This window comes from Chlorocebus sabaeus, chromosome 28 (genome assembly GCF_047675955.1).
Source record: "Chlorocebus sabaeus isolate Y175 chromosome 28, mChlSab1.0.hap1, whole genome shotgun sequence".
Lineage (NCBI taxonomy): Eukaryota > Metazoa > Chordata > Mammalia > Primates > Cercopithecidae > Chlorocebus > Chlorocebus sabaeus.
In genome coordinates, this window is record NC_132931.1 from 2103543 (window position 1) to 2127405 (window position 23863).

The window sequence follows — 23863 nt, forward strand, 5'->3', positions numbered from 1 at the left end:
GACCCTGTCTCTAAAACAAAACAAAACAAAACAAAAATCCTCTCTTTGCAGTTTCCTTGAGAAATATTTGAAAGACATGACTATTAGTTCTGTCATTTTCCAGTTTGAAAGCTACCAGTAGCATGGGATCATGTAATGGCCACATCTCTTTAACACCCTCCAATTTGAATCTTGGCCCTTCTACTTCCTGAGGATGTGTCCTAAGCACATCTATCACTTAGCTTTTTTTGGATTTTTGCTCTCATTCTAAAGATAGGAATGTAACTACAACATGTTTGTTATGTGGATTACACAAGATAGAGAACCAAACATAGCTCCTAGTACCCAGTAGGACACTTCACAAGGATTCGTCACTACTGTTTGCCTGCTAGTCCTCTCCTTTCCTCTGCCCTACATTTTTTGGCTGAGGTTGTTGATGTGCTTTTTCCTTTCTTGGATGGATACAGTCACCACTATTTTAAACCTTATTTTTAGTTTTGTCAAAATTCTATGTGGACAGTTTAAAAGTCCAAGTTTATTAAAAACAAAAACAAAAAACAGCAGTTCTTTGTACCTTTCTCAAACACAAACACACCTCCATTTCCCCCTCTCAAGCAAAAAAACTTTCAGATTTTCTAGGTGATTCATTTGGTATTTATCTCTATATCTCTAAATAGCATACATAGCTGCTCGCCCCTGCACCCCCAATTCACCATTTTGCTTATTATCTCTCTTTTTTTTTTTTTTTTTTGAGGCAGGGTCTCACTCTGTCCCCCATGCTGGAGTGCAGTGGTGCAATCTCAGCTCACTGCAACCTCTGCCTCCTGGGTTCAACGAGTTCTCCTGCTTCAGCCTCCCGAATAGCTGGAACTACAGGAGCCCACCACCACACCCGGCCAGTTTTTATATTTTTAGTAGAGACGGTGTTTCACCTTGTTGGCCAGGCTGTTCTTGAACTCCTGACCTCAAATGATCCACCCACCTCAGCCTCCCAAAGTGCTGCAATTACAGGTGTGAGCCACCATGCCTGGCCGCTTATTATCTCTTTACTGTGTACCATGGAAGATGAGGCTCGAGCTTGCTTCTACCTCCTCCTGGAACATCCTTTCCCATTCCCCCACCCTCCTATCATACACATACCAGATTTTTATTTAGATGATTGGTGTTTTGCTTTATTATAACCATGTGAACACTGTTCACGGCCAAGCCATGCCATCTCCTGCAATTGCTATTTGTTTCCAGCGCCACCTTTGGTTAACTTTTATTATTTTCTTCATCTAGATTTCTGTATTCTTTTGCTAACAACTCTCTGCCATCTCAAATATATTGCCTCACAGACTTTCAGATTTGTTGGATTTGCTATCAGGTTCCTCTTTTTGAAGAAGTCTCTGCAGGCACACTTTCTTACCCACCTACCTTGGACAGTTCACTCTCTACCACCTAGTTCACAGCTGTTTACCTGGGATCACCAGCTCTGTCTTGAGTGAAATGTTTCTGGGATCCCATATTTCCTAAAGTTACTCCTTCATTTACAGGAAACTCAGCTTCTAGGAGATTCCTAAGAAACTGGCATGTAAAAAGTACAACTTTTCGAGACCTTAAATGTCTAAACGTGTTTTCATTCTCCCTACACACTTGGTTTGGATATAGAATTCTTGGCTGGAAACTATTCCCCCTTTGAGGTTGGACCTACTGTCTTTCAGCTTTCCTTGCAGTAATTGAGAACTCAAAAGGCATTCAGATTCTTAATGCTCTGCGTATGACCATGTGTTTCTCATTAGATTTTCTCTTTGTCTCCATTGTTTTGAAATTTCACTGTAATGTGCCTCAGACGGTGTGTCTGGTTTTATCCATTGTAGACACCTTTAATGTGGAAACTCATGTCCTTCACTTCTTAACATTTCCAGAATTATTTCAATGAATATATCCTCTCTTCTATTTTTTTTTTCTCCTTTCTGTCTAGAACTACTAAAAAGAAAAGTTTTAAATTGGGTCTTATGAACTAGTTCTTTAATATTTAAAAAAAAAAAAAATCTTTTCTGCCAGGTGCAGTGGCTCACGCCTATAATCCCAGCACTTTGGGAGGCCAAGGCGGGTGAATCACCTGAGGTCAGGAGTTCAAGACCAACCTGGCCAACATGGTGAAACCCTGTCTCTACTAAAAATACAAAAAATTAGCCAGGCACGGTGGCGCGTGCCTGTAGTCTCAGCTACCCTGGAGGCTGAGGCAGGAGAATCTCTTGTACCTGGGGATGCAGAAGTTGCAGTGAGCTGAGATCACGCCATTGCACTCCAGCCTGGGTGACAGAGTGAGACTGTATCTTAAAAAACATAATAAAAATAAAAATTAAATTAAAACACCTTTTCTTTCCTATGTTCTATTTTTCTTTTTTGCTCTACACTCTAGAAAATGTTCTTAATTTTGTTTCTTAACTTTCTTGTGAGTCCTTCATTTATGCTCTCATATTTTAAAAATCTATGGTCTTTTAAAAATTATTTTAATGTTCCTTTTATAGCATAGTTTTAAAATGGATGCAGTATTTTCTTTCATTTCTTTAAGGATATTAATAATAGTTGTTTCAGTTTAGTTGGTTTTTGTTTGTGTCATTTTCTCCCTGCATAGGCTCAGTTTATGTTTTTCTTTTTGTTTGTTTGTTTATTTTTTGAGACAGAGTCTTGCTCTGTCACCCAGGCTAGAGTGCAATGGCGCGATCTCGGTTCACTGCAACCTCCACCTCCTGGGTTCAAGTGATTCTCCTGCCTCAGCCTCCCGAGTAGCTGGGATTACAGGTGCCTGCCACCGCACTTGGCTGTTTTTTGTATTTTTAGTAGAGGCAGGGTTTCACTGTATTGGCCAGGCTGATCTCGAACTCCTGACCTCAGGTGATCTGCCTGCCTAGGCCTCCCAATGTGCTGGGATTACAGGTGTGAGCCACCGCTCCTGGCCTCTTTTTATTTTTATCCCTCTATCATGTTAGAAGTTTTTCTGGAGGTGGCTGATGGTCATTGGTTATATGCTTGTGTTTTTTTTAAATTTATTTTTTATTATTATTATACTTTAAGTTCTAGGGTACATGTGCATAACGTGCAGGTTTGTTACATATGTATACTTGTGCCATGTTGCTGTGCTGCACCCATCAACTTGTCAGCACCCATCAACTCGTCATTTACATCAGGTATAACTCCCAATGCAATCCCTCCCCCTCCCCCCCTCCCCATAATAGGCCCCGGTGTGTGATGTTCCCCTTCCCGAGTCCAAGTGATCTCATTGTTCAGTTCCCACCCATGAGTGAGAACATGCGGCGTTTGGTTTTCTGTTCTTGTGATAGTTTCCTAAGAATGATGGTTTCCAGCTGCATCCATGTCCCTCCAAAGGACGCAAACTCATCCTTTTTTATGGCTGCATAGTATTCCATGGTGTATATGTGCCACATTTTCTTAATCCAGTCTGTTCACTGATGGACATTTGGGTTGATTCCAAGTCTTTGCTATTGTGAATAGTGCCGCAATAAACATACGTGTGCATGTGTCTTTATAGCAGCATGATTTATAATCCTTTGGGTATATACCCAGTAATGGGATGGCTGGGTCAAATGGTATTTCTAGTTCTTGATCCTTGAGGAATTGCCACACTGTCTTCCACAATGGTTGAACTAGTTTCTAGTCCCACCAACAGTGTAAAAGTATTCCTATTTCTCCACATCCTCTCCAGCACCTGTTGTTTCCTGACTTTTTAATGATCGCCATTCTAACTGGTGTGAGATGGTATCTCATTGTGGTTTCGATTTGCATTTCTCTGATGGCCAGTGATGATGAGCATTTTTTCATGTGTCTGTTGGCTGTATGAATGTCTTCTTTTGAGAAATGTCTGTTCATATCCTTTGCCCACTTTTTGATGGGGTTGTTTGTTTTTTTCTTGTAAATTTATTTGAGTTCTTTGTAGGTTCTGGATATTAGCCCTTTGTCAGATGAGTAGATTGCAAAAATTTTCTCCCATTCTGTAGGTTGCCTGTTCACTCTGATGGTAGTTGCTTTTGCTGTGCAGAAGCTCTTTAGTTTAATGAGATCCCATTTGTCAATTTTGGCTTTTGCTGCCGTTGCTTTTGGTGTTTTAGACATGAAGTCTTTGCCCATGCCTATGTCCTGAATGGTACTACCTAGGTTTTCCTCTAGGGTTTTTATGGTATCAGGTCTAACATTTAAGTCTCTAATCCATCTTGAATTAATTTTCATATAAGGAGTAAGGAAAGGATCCAGTTTCAGCTTTCTACTTATGGCTAGCCAATTTTCCCAGCACCATTTATTAAATAGGGAATCCTTTCCCCATTTCTTGTTTCTCTCAGGTTTGTCAAAGATCAGATGGCTGTAGATGTATGGTATTATTTCTGAGGACTCTGTTCTGTTCCATTGGTTTATATCTCTGTTTTGGTACCAGTACCATGCTGTTTTGGTTACTGTAGCCTTGTAGTATAGTTTGAAGTCAAGTAGTGTGATGCCTCCAGCTTTGTTCTTTTGACTTAGGATTGTCTTGGAGATGCGGGCTCTTTTTTGGTTCCATATGAACTTTAAAGCAGTTTTTTCCAATTCTGTGAAGAAACTCATTGGTAGCTTGATGGGGATGGCATTGAATCTATAAATAACCTTGGGCAGTATAGCCATTTTCACGATATTGATTCTTCCTATCCATGAGCATGGTATGTTCTTCCATTTGTTTGTGTCCTCTTATTTCACTGAGCAGTAGTTTGTAGCTCTCCTTGAAGAGGTCCTTTACATCCCTTGTAAGTTGGATTCCTAGGTATTTTATTCTCTTTGAAGCAATTGTGAATGGAAGTTCATTCATGATTTGGCTCTCTGTTTGTCTGTTACTGGTGTATAAGAATGCTTGTGATTTTTGCACATTAATTTTGTATCCTGAGACTTTGCTGAAGTTGCTTATCAGCTTAAGGAGATTTTGGGCTGAGACAATGGGGTTTTCTAAATATACAATCATGTCATCTGCAAACAGGGACAATTTGACTTCTTCTTTTCCTAACTGAATACCCTTGATTTCTTTCTCTTGCCTGATTGCCCTAGCCAGAACTTCCAACACTATGTTGAATAGGAGTGGTGAGAGAGGGCATCCCTGTCTTGTGCCAGTTTTCAAAGGGAATTTTTCCAGTTTTTGCCCATTCAGTATGATATTGGCTGTGGGTTTGTCATAAATAGCTCTTATTGTTTTGAGGTACGTTCCATCAATACCGAATTTATTGAGCGTTTTTAGCATGAAGGGCTGTTGAATTTTGTCAAAAGCCTTTTCTGCATCTATTGAGATAATGATGTGGTTCTTGTCTTTGGTTCTGTTTATATGCTGGATTATGTTTATTGATTTGCGAATGTTGAACCAGCCTTGCATCCCAGGGATGAAGCCCACTTGATCATGGTGGATAAGCTTTTTGATGTGCTGCTGAATCCGGTTTGCCAGTATTTTATTGAGGATTTTTGCATCGATGTTCATCAGGGATATTGGTCTAAAATTCTCTTTTTTTGTTGTGTCTCTGCCAGGCTTTGGTATCAGGATGATGTTGGCCTCATAAAATGAGTTAGGGAGGATTCCTTCTTTTTCTCTTGATTGGAAGAGTTTCAGAAGGAATGGTACCAGCTCCTCCTTGTACCTCTGGTAGAATTCAGCTGTGAATCCATCTGGTCCTGGACTTTTTTTGGTTGGTAGGCTATTAATTATTGCCTCAATTTCAGAGCCTGCTATTGGTCTATTCAGGGATTCAACTTCTTCCTGGTTTAGTCTTGGAAGAGTGTAAGCGTCCAGGAAATTATCCATTTCTTCTAGATTTTCCAGTTTATTTGCGTAGAGGTGTTTATAGTATTCTCTGATGGTAGTTTGTATTTCTGTGGGGTCGGTGGTGATATCCCCTTTATCATTTTTTATTGCGTCTATTTGATTCTTCTCTCTTTTCTTCTTTATTAGTCTTGCTAGTGGTCTGTCAATTTTGTTGATCTTTTCAAAAAACCAACTCCTAGATTCATTGATTTTTTGGAGGGTTTTTTGTGTCTCTATCTCCTTCAGTTCTGCTCTGATCTTAGTTATTTCTTGCCTTCTGCTAGCTTTTGAATGTGTTTGCTCTTGCTTCTCTAGTTCTTTTAATTGTGATGTTAGAGTGTCAATTTTAGATCTTTCCTGCTTTCTCTTGTGGGCATTTAGTGCTATAAATTTCCCTCTACACACTGCTTTAAATGTGTCCCAGAGATTCTGGTATGGTGTATCTTTGTTCTCATTGGTTTCAAAGAACATCTTTATTTCTGCCTTCATTTCGTTATGTACCCAGTAGTCATTCAGGAGCAGGTTGTTCAGTTTCCATGTAGTTGAGCGGTTTTGATTGAGTTTCTTAGTCCTGAGTTCTAGTTTGATTGCACTGTGGTCTGAGAGACAGTTTGTTATAATTTCTGTTCTTGTACATTTGCTGAGGAGTGCTTTACTTCCAATTATGTGGTCAATTTTGGAATAAGTGCGATGCAGTGCTGAGAAGAATGTATATTCTGTTGATTTGGGGTGGAGAGTTCTATAGATGTCTATTAGGTCTGCTTGCTGCAGAGATGAGTTCAATTCCTGGATATCCTTGTTAACTTTCTCATTGATCTGTCTAATGTTGACAGTGGAGTGTTGAAGTTTCCCATTATTATTGTATGGGAGTCTAAGTCTCTTTGTAAGTCTCTAAGGACTTGCTTTATGAATCTGGGTGCTCCTGTATTGGGTGCATATATATTTAGGATAGTTAGCTCTTCCTGTTGAATTGATCCCTTTACCATTATGTAATGGCCTTCTTTGTCTCTTTTGATCTTTGATGGTTTAAAGTCTGTTTTATCAGAGACTAGTATTGCAACCCCTGCTTTTTTTTGTTCTCCATTTGGTTGGTAAATCTTCCTCCATCCCTTTATTTTGAGCCTATGTATGTCTCTGCATGTGAGATGGGTCTCCTGAATACAGCAGACTGATGGGTCTTGACTCTTTATCCAGTTTGCCAGTTTGTGTCTTTTAATTGGAGCATTTAGTCCATTTACATTTAAGGTTAAGATTGTTATGTGTGAACTTGATCCTGCCATTATGATATTAACTGGTTATTTTGCTCGTTAGTTGATGCAGTTTCTTCCTAGCCTCGATGGCCTTTACATTTTGGCATGTTTTTGCAATGGCTGGTACCGGTTGTTCCTTTCCATGTTTAGTGCTTCCTTCAGGGTCTCTTGTAAAGCAGGCCTAGTGGTGACCAAATCTCTAAGCATTTGCTTATCTGTAAAGGATTTTATTTCTCCTTCACTTATGAAACTTAGTTTGGCTGGATATTAAATTCTGGGTTTAAAATTCTTTTCTTTAAGAATATTGAATATTGGCCCCCACTCTCTTCTGGCTTGTAGTTTCTGCCGAGAGATCTGCTGTTAGTCTGATGGGCTTCCCTTTGTGGGTAACCCGACCTTTCTCTCTGGCTGCCCTTAAGATTTTTTCCTTCATTTCAACTTTGGTGAATCTGGCAATTATGTGTCTTGGAGTTGCTCTTCTCAAGGAGTATCTTTGTGGCGTTCTCTGTATTTCCTGGATTTGAATGTTGGCCTGCCCTACTAGGTTGGGGAAGTTCTCCTGGATGATATCCTGAAGAGTGCTTTCCAACTTGGTTCCATTTTCCCCCTCACTTTCAGGCACCCCAATCAGACGTAGATTTGGTCTTTTTACATAATCCCATACTTCTTGCAGGCTTTGTTCATTTCTTTTTCTTCTTTTTTCTTTTGGTTTCTCTTCTCGCTTCATTTCGTTCATTTGATCCTCAATCGCTGATCCTCTTTCTTCCAGTTGATCGAGTCGGTTACTGAAGCTTGTGCATTTGTCACGTATTTCTCGTGTCATGGTTTTCATCTCTTTCATTTCGTTTATGACCTTCTCTGCATTAATTACTCTAGCCATCAATTCTTCCACTTTTTTTTTCAAGATTTTTAGTTTCTTTGCGCTGGGTACGTAATTCCTCCTTTAGCTCTGAGAAGTTTGATGGACTAAAGCCTTCTTCTCTCATCTCGTCAAAGTCATGCTCCGTCAAGCTTTGATCCGTTGCTGGCGATGAGCTGCGCTCCTTTGCAGGGGGAGATGTGCTCTTATTTTTTGAATTTCCAGCTTTTCTGCCCTGCTTTTTCCCCATCTTTGTGGTTTTATCTGCCTCTGGTCTTTGATGATGATGACGATGTACTGATGGGGTTTTGGTGTAGGTGTCCTTCCTGTTTGATAGTTTTCCTTCTAACAGTCAGGACCCTCAGCTGTAGGTCTGTTGGAGATTGCTTGAGGTCCACTCCAGACCCTGTTTGCCTGGGTGTCAGCAGCAGAGGCTGCAGAAGATAGAATATTGCTGAACAGCGAGTGTACCTGTCTGATTCTTGCTTTCGCGGCTTCCTCTCAGGGGTGTACTCCACCCTGTGAGGTGTGGGGTGTCAGACTGCCCCTAGTGGGGGATGTCTCCCAGTTAGGCTACTCAGGGGTCAGGGACCCACTTGAGCAGGCAGTCTGTCCCTTCTCAGATCTCAACCTCCGTGTTGGGAGATCCACTGCTCTCTTCAAAGCTGTCAGAGTCGTTTGCGTCTGCAGAGGTTTCTGCTGCTTTTGTTGTTGTTTAGCTGTGCCCTGTCCCCAGAGGTGGAGTCTACAGAGACAGGCAGGTTTCCTTGAGCTGCTGTGAGCTCCACCCAGTTCGAGCTTCCCAGCGGGTTTGTTTAACCCTGTTTAAAAAAAAAAAAAAAAGGAAGAAGAAGAAGAGACATGAGAAGGCTCAAGTCACTTGCTCACTCACTTTCTATGTACATGTACCAAGGAAAGGCCATGTGGGACAGAGCAAGAAGGCAGCCGCCTGCAAAGACAGGAAGAGAGCCCTCACCAGAAACTGAGTTAGCCAGAACCTTGGAATTCCAGCCTCCAGAACTGTGAGAAAAGAATTTTTTGTTGTTTCAGCCACCCACACTATGGCATTTTGTTACAGCAGCCTGAGCTAATACTCCTGCTTTGTCCTGCATTTACTTGGTCTTCCAGTTAGTTTTTTTAGCCTTTGGGAATCAGGGCAGTAAGTTGTCAGATTTTAGCTTACAGTTGTCCTACCTGTGCAACTGAGATTTCTTCCATTTTAAACCAGAGTAGAGTTTTAGAGTCAAAAGAAACCAGATGTTTTAGTGCAGAAGTTTTCAAACTGCATTAGAAGTTAGGAAGTTGCTTTTGTGAGTTGCAGCCAGCAGTATGAAATGCATTGCCTGCAGTTTTGTGAAAGTTGTGTTCCCAGCTTGTGTGTGTATATTTGCGTGTACTAGATCGAGATATAAAGTATATTTTTGACTGTAGGTATGGTTTAAAAAAAATTGCCTATTGTATTGCTCAAACTAATCCTTTACTCTCTCTTAGAACACCCATGGCAAATGATCATGTTAGAGTTTGAGGGTGAAGGAGCATCAGGATTATGAACCAGAGGGGTCAGACTTCAGACCTAGAAATGGAAACACCAAAGGGACACAAATAGGGAAGAAGAAAGTATGGTCATCTCTTTCTTTCAGCAAGCAATACTTGTATCCCCAAAAAGACTCCTCTACAGGGCCAAGCTTGTGTGATTTATTGCACATGTCCCTGTATTCCCCAAGTGCCTTGTACATAACCTCACTCACTATACATGCTATGTTGTATTAATAATTTTCGAAATGTATATGACTAGGCCAGGTCCATAGTTGGCCCATGTTGATGGATGGATCATCATTTTTGGCCTCATTTGACTGTCATACATGTTGAATTACACGTTAATGTCATGTCAGTCACCCCAGGCTCGGTCAAGGGTGAGTGCCGTGCCTCTGTCATGAATACACAGTGAAGCAGTCCCTTCCACTCTGTGGAGCCAGTAGCAGCAAAATCCCATCGTGTCTCAAGATGTCAGTAGAAAGGGTGGAATTTTGATTCTTTCTATGCTCTTCTAGCTTTGTTAAGAGGTGAGGAAGAAGGGCTGGGCCCTCGCATGTCCTGGGTGACGGCATATGTTGTTAAGCTCATATATTCACAGAGCCAGCAGGTGTGGTGGGGTGGAATGCAGGAGGAAGATGCAGGGGCCGTTCTAGTGTCTGGACATTCAGGACAGTGAGGTCCTGTGGCCGGAAAACTGACAGAAACTGTCTAACACGGGAACTATCTCACTGCAACAGAACTAACAGGACTTAGGAAGACTTCCCAGAGCAAAGGATGAAGGACATGTGAGTTAGACAGAGGGAACAGCATGGGTGTCACCTGGAGATGCAGATTTGATACTCACACTTGACATTCAGGATCATGGGAATCATTTCTGCTGTCGGCACATTCTCAGGCCGTCTGTGGGAAGTTGAGAGAAGCCACAGCTGGAATCAGAAAGTCAGTCGGCTGGAAGATGGTGGCCGCGGCCCAGAGGAAGGGCCTGCGTGACCAAGTCACGCCACTGGCAGCAGAAGTGCTGCCCAGGGAGAATCGATGGAGGTGTGAGGGGCCAGGGAAAAGGAGGTCACCTTTGACTCTGCAATTTTTGAGGCTCAGTGCCTGGGAATGACAGTGATTGCTTCCACAACAGTAGACAACACTTCAGGGACAGTCTGTCTCGGGAGAGAAAATGATGGTGAGATATAAATTTTATATCTTGGGTTGCAGAGTTCACAGAGCCCTTGAGGCATCATTTCCAAGAATGGTCTTATTACAAGAAAACTTCTAATTCTTAGAGTAATTAAAGTTTTCCACGTAGTCAGCATTTTCCCCCTAGAAAGCTCTTAGCTAGTGGGTAAAAAATCAGATGTCATTTAAATTCAGCATATTTTAATATTCTAAATTCAGGAGCCTATATATTTTCAATTTTGTGTGTGTGTGTGTGTGTGTGTGTGTGTGTGTGTGGCTAGAACAGGAAGTTGTTCCTTAGTTCATTTGGTTAGTTGGAGTTTTTTTATTTTTATTTTTGAGACGAAGTTTCACTCTTGTCACTGAGGCTACAGCGCAGTGGCATGGCCTCGGCTCACTGCAACCTCCACCTCCCGGGTTCAAGCGATTCTCCTGCCTCAGCCTCCCAAGTAGCTGGGATTATAAGCACACACCACGACGCCCGGCTAAGTTTTGTATTTTTAGTAGAGATGGGGTTTTACCATGTTGGCCAGGCTAGTCTTGAACTCCTGACCTCAGGTGATCCACCCGCCTCGGCCTTTCAAAGTGCTGGGATGACAAGTGTGAGCCACCGTGCCCGGCCGTTAGTCAGAGTTTTTTAAAAGACAGTGGCATGACAAGTACTTGTCTGTTTTTGAGTCAGGTATCAGCGTATTAGTTAATACATTTACACAAATGAATGCCAAACAAATGCTTTGAATTAAAAGCCTTCACAGTTCAATTAGTATTTCCTTACGAGCCTCTTCAACTTTCTGTTTTCTTCATTCCAGGTCATTATTCCACCGTGACTTTTGAGAAGCAATTTTCTTAAGAGAGTACAAATTGGATTATCCCCTCTTACTGAACTGAAATTCTTCGGGCTTTCCACTAATGAGATATCGTATCCACGTTAGGCCAGAAAAGCTAGTTTGAGTCATTTAGTTAGCATTTTTGAATTAGAAGTTATTGATAAAACCTTCACTAATAACTCAAGCCAAGTTGAGTCTAAAAAGGATTCCACAAGGTGCTGTTAACATAGCCTTGAAAATTTGTAACCAATTATAAGCGGCAGCAGCAGGAATTAGAATGAGTTTGAATTAGCCACATGGTAACACTGAAACATTTAACCCTGTGGCAGCGTGACTGCTCCAGATAAACTTGACTTGTCTTCCGGGCCCAGCAAGACTGCAGGCCCAAGGTAAAGGAAGCTCTCCTGTGATTGTAGCGCATCTTGCTTTGATAGGAAGTCATGTCTGGACCATGAAAGAGGTTTTTTGTGTTTGTTTTTGTTTTTGTTTTTGATGTGATAGAGAGAAAAGATCAGACTTGTTCATGATTTTTAAAAGCATTCATTTTTTTTTTCCTAGGGATGTTTTTACTTCTGTCTTGACTTGACACATTTTTTTCTTTCCAGTTTAAAATTGGTGGTGAATGGTGGACGTGGATCGATTATAACCGCTTCCAGGAGCTCATCCAGGAATATGAAGATAGTGGTGGATCAAAAACGTTCAGTGCAAAGGATTATATGGCCAGAACTCCTCACTGGGCATTATTTGGTGCCAATGAAAGAGGCTTTGATCCCAAGGACACAAGACATCAGAGAAAGAACAAATCAAAGGCTATTTCTGGATGTTGAGATTATCTGATTTCAAGGTACTGAAGGACAAAAACTTGGATGGCCTCAAAAGTTTCTTGAACACCACTGTGATTCTTCCAAGGACGAATTACATAAATTATGCTTTCACACAAAGGAGATGATAAGGCAGTAAACACGGGGACACGGGGGACAGCATCCACACACAGGGGGCCTGGGCCATAGCCCCGATGTTTCTTTTCAGAACTCAGCCCCTTTCCTGATTTTACTTCTAAGAGGAAAATTATTTTAGGGAGGAACTACATGGTCATTATTAGAATTTAACTGATCGTTTTGTATTATAACTTGTAAGACCTGCCAGAATGCCAGTCCCGAGAGTGTCAGACAAGGTAGAAATCTCTGGACTTCTTCCTCTTACTGGGCCCTTGGATTTCATGGAGCAGCCACTTAGCATTGAATTCCACTACCCTGAGCTAAACGTGTCTGCGCCTTCTAAAATAAGGGCTTGATCCCTTTCCTCTATCTTAAGACAGCACCTCCTGAAAAGAATCGAAGTTGTCACAACTCTCAATTATTTTTAAATACTGCATAGATTGAGTTTTGGCTTATTACCAACCCTTCACAAAATTGCATCAGATCTAAAACTGCTAGATCTCATCTCATTCCCGTGTAAATTGCCGCAGACCGCAGGGCTGCAGCGGAGCGAAGCTGTCTGCTATAAGTTTGAATTAGCCACATGGTAACACTGAAACATTTAACCCTGTGTCAGCGTGACTGCTCCAGAGTGGCCAAGTGAGGGCAGGGAGTCATCAGTCTCACCAACACACTTTGGACTAAAGAGGATCATTTGTTTTTGTTTAGGAAGTCACTGTCCGGGCCTCATATCACGACCAGATGGCGGGTCTCCGTCTTCTTTCGCTCCTGTGTTTTGCTCCAGTATGTTCTTTCAGGGTCAGCCGTTTTCAAATTGGAAGGATCATAAATACTCAAAACTGTTTTCAAGTGAGCAAGTTCTTTTAACAATCTTTTATGCAAAAATTGAATTAGTAAAATAATCTTTTGTAAATACTTACAGCATGAGTTTTCTTTTTTTGAATTTTTATTCTAATTTTTGTGGGTACATAGTAGGTGCATATATTTAGGGGGTACGTGAGATGTTTTCATACAAGCATGCAATGAGTAATAAGCACATCATGGAGAATGGGGTCTCCATCCCCGCAAGCATTTATCCTTTGTTCGAAAACCAATCCAATTATACTCTTTCAGTTATTTTATTTATTTATTTATTTATTTATTTATTTATTTATTTATTATTTATTTTGAGACCGAGTCTCGCTGTCACCCAGGCTGGAGTGCAATGGTGTAATCTTGGCTCGCTGTCACCTCTGCCTTCTGGGTTCCAGTGATTCTCTTACCTGAGCCTCCCGAATAGCTGGGATTATAGGCATGCACCACCACACCTGGTTAATTTTTGTATTTTTAGTAGAGATGGGATTTCACCATGTTGGCCAGGCTGGTCTTGAACTCCTGACCTCAGGTGATCCTCCTGTCTTGGCCTCCCAGAGTGCTAGGATTACAGGCATGAGCCACCGTGCCCGACCAGCCCTGCAATTCTAAACCCTGTTAGACCCACCTTTTGTAACTCTATCCTCTATGCCAAATTAAAATTCATAGATATATAATCTACCTACCCAGTTGAAAACTGGGCACCTTTTTTTTTTTTTTTTTGCAACAGAGTCTTGTTCTGTTGCTGAAGCTGGAGTGCAGTAGCACAATCACGGCTCCCTGCAGCTTCAATCTCCTGGGCCCAGGCAGTCCTCCTACCTTAGCCTCCTGGGTAGCTGGGACTGCAGGCGCACACCAAGCTTAGCTACATTGTTTTGATGTTTTTTGTAGACACAGGGTCTCACTATGTTGCCCAGGCTGGTCTTGAACTCCTGAGCTCAAGAGATCCTCCCGCCTCATCCTCCCATAGTGGCTAGGATTACGGGCATGAGCCACCACACCCAGCCACCATACTTATTTCTCTCTCTTTTTTTTTTTCTTTCTTTCTTTTTTGAGATGGAGTCTCACTGTCACCCAGGCTGGAGCGCAATGATGTGATCTCAGCTCACTGCAACCTCCGCCTCCTGGGTTCAAGCGATTCTCCTGCCTCAGCCTCCTGAGTAGCTAGGATTACAGGCGCCTGCTACCACACCCGGCTAATTTTTGTAGTTTTAGTAGAGATGGGGTTTCACCATATTGGCCAGGCTGGTCTCAAACTCCTGACCTTGTGATCTGTCCACCTCAGCCTCCCAAAGTGCTGGGATTACAGCCGTGAGTCACTGTGCCCAGCCCCACCATACTTATTTCTAAATGGTAGAATCAAAATACTTTTCTGTATTGTTACATGGATCAGTAAATACAGGAAAAACCAATCGTTTTTCTCTCTATACTCACACCAGTCAGTCCTTCGCTTCTGACACCAAATTTGTGGGGCTTTTTCCTACACCGATCAATTCTCTGACACCAGCTGGGCATCCTGCTGTTCAGTTCAATTCTGATGCTAATGAATTAACAAAGACTCCATGAATTAAGAGTTCAGTCCCAAGGCTGGGCACCCTGGCTCACGCCTATAATCCCAGCACTTTGGGAGGCCAAGGCAAGCGGATCACCCGAGGTCAGGAGTTGGAAACCAGCCTGACCAACATGGTGAAACCCCATCTCTACTAAAATTACCAAAATTTGCCGGACGTAGTGGTGGGCACCTGTAATCCCAGCTACTCAGAAGGCTGAGGCAGGAGAATGGCTTGAACTTGAGAGGCGGAGGTTGCAGTGAACTGAGATTGCACCACTGCACTCCAGCCTGGGTGACAGAGCAGGACTCCATTTCAAAAAAAAAAAAAAAAAAAAAAAGCTCAGTCCCACAAGACTGCACCTCACTTCAGACACCAGTTGCAGGTAGGGGGTCTCCAGGTTACCCACAGCTTCTGTCTGACATGGGCATAAATCAGAGGTTCTTCCTCTATAAGTCAGAGGAACCCCATTCTTAGGTTCAGTAATTTGCTAGAGTAGCCCACAACCCAAGAAAACAATTCACTTACTATTGCTGATTTATTAGAATTTTTTTTAAAGACAGTCCTACTCCATTGCCCACGCCGGAGTGCAGTGGTACAATCTCAGCTCACCACAACCTCTGCCTTCTGGGTTCAAGCGATTCCTGTGCCTCAGCCTCCCAAGTAGCTGGGATTACAGGCATGAGCCACCATGCCTGGCTAATTTTTGTATTTGTAGTACAGATAGGATTTCACCATGTTGGTCAGGCTGGTCTTGAACTCGTGACCTCAAGTGATCCGCCTACGTCAGCCTCCCAAAGTGCTGGGATTACAGGCTTGAGCCACCGCGCCTAGCTTATTAGGATATGTTAAAGGATACAAATGAACAGGCAGATGAAAAGATACAGAGGGCGAGGTCTGGGCAGATCCTGGGCACAGAAGCTTCTGTCCCTGGGGAGTTGAGTTGTGCCACCCTCCCAGCATGTTGACGTATTTACCAGTCTGGAAGCTCCCTTGTGCCATAGTTAGTGGTTGTTACGGAAGCTTCATCATGTAGGCATCCCGGCAGATTGGGGGTAGGACTGAAAGTTCCGATCTTCTAATCATGTCGGTCCTTCTGGTGGCCAGCCTCCATCCAGTAGTGCACCAGGAGCAAGCCCACTTCATTAGAACAAAAGATGCTCTGTAACCCAGGACATTCCAAGAGATTCGGAGCTCGACGGCAGGAGCTGGGTCAAAAAGCAAATATGAGGATAAAACATACATCCGGCATTCCTGTCAGTCAGGAGATTGCATGCAAGGGTTTCTTCTTTTTTTTTTGAACAGAAAGAAAACTGTTTTATTACACAATCACACTTGAATGTGACATGCATCATAGTCAATCTGCTTAAGAGACTGCAGGGACAGACAGATGGTCACCAAAATAGTCCACAAGTAGAAGAATTTACAGCACCGTGTCGTATATAGTTCATCCTAAATTCACCTGGAGATTGAAGAGGCTATCTGTGTATGCTAATTGTTTTCAAAAGCTCTGTGCCAGGTACCAGGGACAGAGACTAAATACCAAATATATACATAAAATTAAGTCAAGAGATGGGATAGTGACAAAGTAGCACAGAAGTATTATCTTTCTTGAAGTCACCAGGTCTTTTTTTTGAGATGGGGTTTCACTCTGTTGCCCAGGCTGGAGTGCAGTGGTGCAACTCGGCTCACTGCAGCCTCCGCCTCCAGGTTGAACTGATTCTCCTGCCTCAGCCTCCCGAGTAGCTGGGACTACAGGCGTCCGCTACCACGCCTGGCTAATTTTTTGTATTTTTAGTAGAGATGGGGGTTTCACCATGTTAGCCAGGATGGTCTCGATCTCCTGACCTTGTGATCCGCCCGCCTCAGCCTCCCAAAGTGCTGGGATTACAGGCGTGAGCCACCGTGCCCGGCCTCTGATTCCATTAACTTTAGGTACCTAAATGAGTATTTTTCTTTCATCCCAGGAAATACTGATGTATTGATTCATATTTAAAGTAACAGCACATTAAACCCAGTTCACAGTCACAACAGAACATTTGAAATGTCTAAGGAAAATACAATGCAATCTACGTGAAAACATTAGGTAAGTTTGCTGAACAGTATAAAAATGGGAGCGAGGCCAGGTGCGGCGGCTCACGCGTGTAATCTCCGCACTTTGGGAGGCTGAGGCGGGTGGATCACTCAGGAGATCGAGACCATCCTGGTTAACACGGTGAAACCCCATCTCTACTAAAAATACAAAAAATTAGCTGGGCGTAGTGGCGGTGCCTGTAGTCCCAGCTACTCGGGAGGCTGAGGCAGGAGAATGGCGGGAACCCGGGAGGCAGAGCTTGCAGTGAGCCGAGATCAAGATCGCGCCACTGCACCCGTCTGGCGGACAGAGCGAGACTCCGTCTCAAAAAAAAAAAAAAAAAAAAAGGGGGGAGTGAATGGGAAACCTGAATGTTCTAAGAAGGTGATTTGTTTGCAAAATAACATCCCAAATTCTATCAGAATTTCTTTTTGGAGCTTAAGCAAATGATTCTAACATTCAACTGAAAAATTAGCCGAACAGACAATAGTTAAGAAATTTTCGGAAAAAAATAACTATGAAGTGAAAGTTGGTTTATAAGATGTTAAAATGTGCTGCCTAAATCATTAAAATGAAACGAGATCGGTTCCAAAATGGCAGAGTGGGGACCTCAGTGAACTCTCTCTCCCTCTAAAACAATGAAAATATGCGCCATACAACTAAAATAAACCAATTGTAGAATTCTGACAATCAACCGGAATTTCACCACAAACTGAAAATGATATATCGAAATCAACCACTGAACTTCAGTAAAATTAGCAGCTGGCTTCTCAGCAGAAAACATGGAGGCCAGAAGATAGGATGAAATAGATGGTTAGCCAAAAATTTTCTATCTAGTTAAACCCTTTTTCAGAATTAATAGAGAAATGAAGACATTGCCAGATAAACAAAGAATTTGTCGTTAGCAGACCTTCCCCAAAGAAGTACTAAAGGGATTTTTTTCAGGCTTTAAAAAGGACACCAGACTTTTTTTTTTTTTTTTTTTTTTTTTTTTTGAGACAGAGTCTTGCTCTGTCACCCAGGCTGGAGTGCAGTGGTCTGATCTCGACTCACTGCAACCTCTGTCTACTGGGTTCAAGCGATTCTCCTGCCTCAGCCTCCCGAGTAGCTGAGATTACAGGCACACGCAACCACACCTGGCTAATTTTTGTATTTTTAGTAGAGACGGGGTTTTAGCATGTTGGCCAGGCTGGTCTCAAACTCCGGACCTCAGGTGATCCACCTGTCTCGGCTTCCCAAAGTGCTGGAATTACAGGCATGAGCTACCGTGCCCAGCCAGAACACTAGACATTAGCTTGCATTCAGATGAAGAAATAAAGAGCAGAAGTAAGCATAACTATGTAAGTATGATGAAAGACAATATAAACAGTTTTATTTGTAACTTTTCTGTTTTAAAGGACAGCTGCCTAAAGCAATAATTATAAAACTGTGTTGATGGGCTTATAATATATAGAGATGTAATTTGTATGATAATAATAGCACAAGGGAGTGAGGAGAGAATAAAAGGTGTATTGGAGTGACTCTTGACTGCCACTATTGAAATTAAGTGGATATGAATCCAGAAGAGATTGTTTTAAGATGCTGATTGTAATTCCCAGGCTAACCACTAAGAGAATACATTTAAAATATATACAGTAAAGGAAATAACAATTTTAAAAGATACAATGGAAATATCTGTTGAATACAAAAGATGACAGCAGTGGAGGAATAGAACAGCATAATCATAAGACATCAAAAAAAAAAGAAATAGTAAAAATTGCAGACATTACTTCTACCTTATAGGTAACTGTACATGTGGATGGATCAAACACCCCAATCAAAAGATAGAGATGAAAGAATGGATTAACTGTGTTCATTGTGGCACTATTACAAACCACATGGAATTAACCTAGATGCCCATTAACAGTGGATTGGATAAAGAAAATGTGATGGCCAGGCATGGTGGCTCATGTCTGTAATCCCAGCACTTTGGGAGGCTGAGGCAGGTGGATCACCTGAGGTCAGGAGTTCAAGGCCACCTGGCCAACATGGTAAAACTCTGTCTCTACTAAAAATACAAAAATTTGCCGGGCACGGTGGTGGATGCCGTAATCCCAGCTACTCAGGAGGCTGAGGTGGAAAATCGCTTGGACCCGGGAGGGGAAGGTTGCAGTGGGCTGAGTTCATGGCACTGCACTCCAGCCTGGGCAACAAGAGCAAAAATCCGTCTCAAAAAAAAAATAAAAATAAAAAGGCCAGGTGTGGTGGTTCACGCCTGTAGTCCCAGCACTTTGGGAGGCTGAGGTGGGTGGATCACAAGTTCAGGAGATTGAGACCATCCTGGCTAACACGGTGCAACCCCGTCTTTACTAAAAGTACAAAAAATTAGCTGGGCGTGGTGGTGGACACCTGTAGTCCCAGCTACTCGGGAGGCTGAGGCAGGAGAATGGCGTGAACCCAGGAGGCGAAGCTTGCAGTGAGCTGAGATTGCAGCACTGCACTCCAGCCTGGGCAACAGAGCAAGACTCCGTCTGAAAAAAAAAGAAAATGTAGTACATATATACCATGGAATACCCCATAGCCATAAAAACAAAATGGAATCATGTCCTTTGCAGCAATATGAATGAAGCTGGGGGCCATTACTCAGTGAGCTGATGCAGAGACAGAAAACTAATTACTGCATTGTTTTCACTGGTACACATAGACATAAATATGGGGACAATAGAACCTGGGGACTACAAAATGGGGGAGGGAGGAAGGGGATCAATGGTTGAAATAAAACCTGTTGAGTACTATGCGCACTACTTGCCTAATGGGTTTCATCATGCCTCAAATCTGAGCGTCGTGCTCTATACCCCTGTAACAAACCTGCACATGTACGCACTGAATCTAAAATTTTAAAAAGATGATAAAATTGTTTAAAAATCCAACTATATGCTGTCTATAAGAGACACACTTCAGATTCAAAGCAAATAGGTGGGAAGTTAAAGGAAGGGAAAAAGATATCCCATGAAAGCAGTAACCAAAAGAGAGCTGGAGTGGCTATAGCAATATTAAAAATATGTAGAGACTTTTTTTTTTTTTTTTTTTTTTGAGATGAAGTCTCATTCTGTCACCCAGGCTAGAGTGCAGTGGCACGATCATAGTTCACTGCAGCCGCCGTCTCCCAGATTCAAGCAGTTCTCCTGCCTCAGCCTCCCAAGTAGCTGGGATTACAGATGCACGCCACCACGCCCAGCCAATTTTTGTATTTTTAGTAGAGACAGGGTTTCACTATCTTGGCCAGGCTGGTCTCAAACTCCTGACCTCATTATCCACCCGCCTTGGGCTCCCAAAGTGCAGGGATTACAGGCGTGAAAAAAATATGTAGAGATTTTAAGATAATATTGCTACTAAAAGCAAAGGACATTTTAAAATGATAAGAGGACCAATTTACTAGAAAGATATAATGATTATAAACATACATGCATGTAAAAATAGAGCCCCAAAATATATAAAGCAAAATCTGATAGAATGTACATAAGAAAGGCCACAATAATACAGACCTACATACCCCACTTCCAATAATAGATAGGAGGACTGGTCAGAAGACCAACAAGAAATGGAAGATTTGGTCAACACTATAAACTAACCCCACCTAATAGACATAACAGAACACTCCACGCAGCAATACATTATTCTCAAGGGCACATGGAACATTCCAGGATAGACTATATGTTAGACTATAAAATAAGTCTCAGTAAATTAAAAAGGACTGAAAATATACAGGTTATGTTCTGCAATCAATGGGATGAAATTAGAAATCAATGACAGAAAAAAATGTAAGAAATTCACAAATATGTGAACATTTAAAAAAATCCTAAATAATCAATGGGTCAAAAAACAGATCATCCAGGGAAATTAGGAAATACTTTGAGATGGATGAAAATAAAAACACCACAATATATGGAATACTACTAAATCAGTGCTTAGAGGGATATTTCTAGTTAATGCTTACACTGAAAAGAAGCTATATCTCAAATCAATAACCTAACATTCTACCTTAAGAAACTAGAGAAAGAAGAGCAAACGAAACCTAAAGCAAACAGAATGAAGAAAATAATAAACATTAGAGTGGAAATAAATACAGAGAAGGAAACAATAGAGAAAAATCTGTGAAATTATAGTAAGTTTGTTCTTTGAAAAGATCAACAAAATTGGCAACCCTCTAGTTAGACTCACCAGGAACAAAAGAAAAGATGCAAATGACTAAAATTAGAATGTGGGAGCACTGTGATGTTGGCACCAGTCTGAATAGACTGAAAGTCCCCAAACTGTTGTGTACACTTTTTTTTTTGAGATGGAGTATGGCTCTGTCACTGAGGCTGGAGTGGAGTGACGCAATCTGGCTCACTACAACCTCCACCTCCCGAGTTCAGATGATTCTCGTGACTCAGCCTCCTGAGTAACTGGGGCTATAGGCATGCGCCATCACACCTGGCTAATTTTTGTATTTTTAGTAGAGGCGGGGTTTCACCATGTTGGCCAGGCTGGTCTTGAACTCCTGACGTCAAGTGATCCACCCTCCCTAGCCTCCCAAAGTGCTGGGATTCACAGGCATGAGCCACCATGCCCGGCTCCCCAAAATGTTGTATACTTTAAATGGGTGAATCTTATGGTATGTGAATTTTATCTCAAGCTTTTAAAAAAGAATGAAAGCACAGAGGCAACTCTGAATGTTTATAAAACTTAAGATAAAGGAAGCACCCTAAATCAGTGGGGGTTTGGGAGAAAAGCATCATTGAGTTCTATTACATACCAAAACAGGAGAAACAAAAGGCTCAGCAGAAGGCTTACGTAAGGACGCTGTTTCTTGACTAGTGGCTTCTACAACTTTCCTTGGCATCAGAATCTCCTGCAGCACTTGTTAATACAGATGACTGGGGTCAGCCCCAGAGTGTCTGATATCCTGATATCGTAGGTCTTCAGTGAGTAGAATTTGCATTTCTAAAAGACTCCTAGTGTAACCACCTAAGAAGTTCACCTTGCCCACTGCCTAGACAGAGCCAATTAAGACAGGGGAATTGCAATAGAGAAAGAGTAATTCACACAGAGCCGGCTATGTGGGAGACTGGAGTTTTATTATTAAATCAGTCTCCCAGAGCATTTGGGGAGCAGAGTTTTTAAGGACAACTTGTGGGGTTGGGGAGAAGCCAGTGAGCCAGGAATGCCGACTGGTCTGAGATGAAATCACAGGGAGTCGGAGCTGTCTTTTTGTGCTCTCAGTTCCTGGGTGGGGACCACAAGATCAGATGAGCCAGTTTATTGATCTGGGTGGGACCAGCTGATCCATCAAATGCAGGGTCTACAAAATATCTCGAGCACTGACCTTAGGAGCAATTTAGGGAAGGTCAGAATCTTGTAGCCTCCAGCTGCATGGCTCCTAAACCACAATATCTAATGTTGTGGTTAATATTAGTTCTACAAAGGCATTCTAGTCCCCAGGCAAGAAGAGTTCTGCCTTTGGGAAAGGGCTATTACCGTCTTTGTTTAAGCTATAAACTAAGTTTCTCCCAAAGTTAGTTCAGCCTATGCCTAGGAATGAACAAGGACAGCTTGGAGGTTAGAAGCAAGATGGCGTCAGTTAAGCTGGATCTCTTTCACTGTCTTAGTCATAATTTTGCAAAGGTAGTTTCATTAGATGCTGCTAATGCTGCTAGCCCAGAGACCACACTTTCAGAACTATCATGTAAGAACTCATAAAGGAAAGGTCGAAAAATCCTTAACTGTAGAATATGTTTAACTATCTGATATATCAAACATCACATAAACTCAAAAGGCAAAGACTGGGAGAAATAATTTGTATGAAGTGTGATAGACAAATCTTCAAAAACCTCATATAGCTGAATTTTAAAAATGTTAAGACTTGACTGGCTGAACGAACAAAGGACATGGGACATAAAGTGTTACCAGTGAGGACATACAGATGGCTACAAAATATGAAATGTTCACTTTTTCCAAGGAAATGCAAATTAAAAGAATATTTTATTCATCAAATTGAAACCACCTTTGCAAAAATTATATCAGTGAGAAAATTATGGCAGCAGGGGAGATCTGATCTAGCCAACCCCCCTCTTGACTTTAGCCTTCAAGCTGCCTTAATTATTCTTGGGATTAGACTGGGCCAACTTTGGGAGACTTTTAGTGTATAGTTTAAATGATAATAGCTCTTCCCCAAACTCAACTGCCTTCGTAAAGCTATTGAGAGACCAGCAGGCAAGGAGGACAGAGAAGCCTGATTTCTACTATCTGTAAATATAAATAATTGCCAGCTATTGTTCTGGAGGTCACAAGATATGCAATTTCTCCAATTACTCCTGCAGGTAACATCATTATTGTAGAACCTAAGATTGGCCTTTGAGATATCTTTTCGACACCTGGCTCTGTGTGGACCTGCCTCCTGCTCCTGTGACCACACCCAGAAGTGACTCAGCACAAGAGGATAGCTTCAGCTCCCTAGGATTTCATCTCTCACCCCACCAACTGGCAGCAAGCACCCACTGCCTGGCCACCCTTATCCCTAGCTCACCAAACCATTTTTTTTTTTTTTGAGTCGCCATCTCACTCTGTCGCCCAGGCTGGAGTGCAGTGGCATGATCTTGGCTCAGTGCAACCTCCACCTCCTGGGTTTAAGCAATTCTCCTGCCTTAGCCTCCCAAGTACCTGGGACTACAGGTGCACACTACCACACCCAGCTGATAATGGTTTGGCTGTTCCCCACCCAAATCTCATCTCCCATAATTCCCACAAGTTTAGGGAGGAACCCTGTGGGAGGCAATTGAATCATGGGGGCTGTTTCTCCCACACTGTCCTCATGGTAGTGAATAAGTCTCACAAGATCCAATGGTTTTAAAAGGGGTTTCCCCTTTTGCTTGGCTCTCACTGTCTCTCTTGTCTGCCACCATGTAAGACATACCTTTTGCCTTCCACTATGATTGTGAGGCTTCCCCAGCCACGTGGAACTGTGAATCCATTAAACTTCTTTTTCTTTATAA

The 23863-nt window shown here is 42.2% G+C and overlaps 1 protein-coding gene across 2 annotated transcripts in view; it reads left to right on the forward strand.

Annotated features, from left to right (window-relative positions):
- The window catches only part of LOC103246597 (S-adenosyl-L-methionine-dependent tRNA 4-demethylwyosine synthase TYW1), a 266737-nt gene extending 243469 nt beyond the window's left edge, over positions 1 to 23268 (forward strand). Inside the window, exons 16-17 of one of the 2 annotated variants that reach the window (XM_073012657.1) lie at positions 12042 to 12280; positions 23192 to 23268. In XM_073012657.1, coding sequence (XP_072868758.1) covers positions 12042 to 12263 — 222 coding nt within the window. In that variant the 3' untranslated portion in view covers positions 12264 to 12280; positions 23192 to 23268. Of the gene's footprint in view, positions 1 to 12041; positions 12281 to 13082; positions 13294 to 23191 lie in introns of those variants that run through there. The other variant, XM_037990534.2, reaches the window with a different exon arrangement.
- Positions 23269 to 23863: the final 595 nt, after the last annotated feature.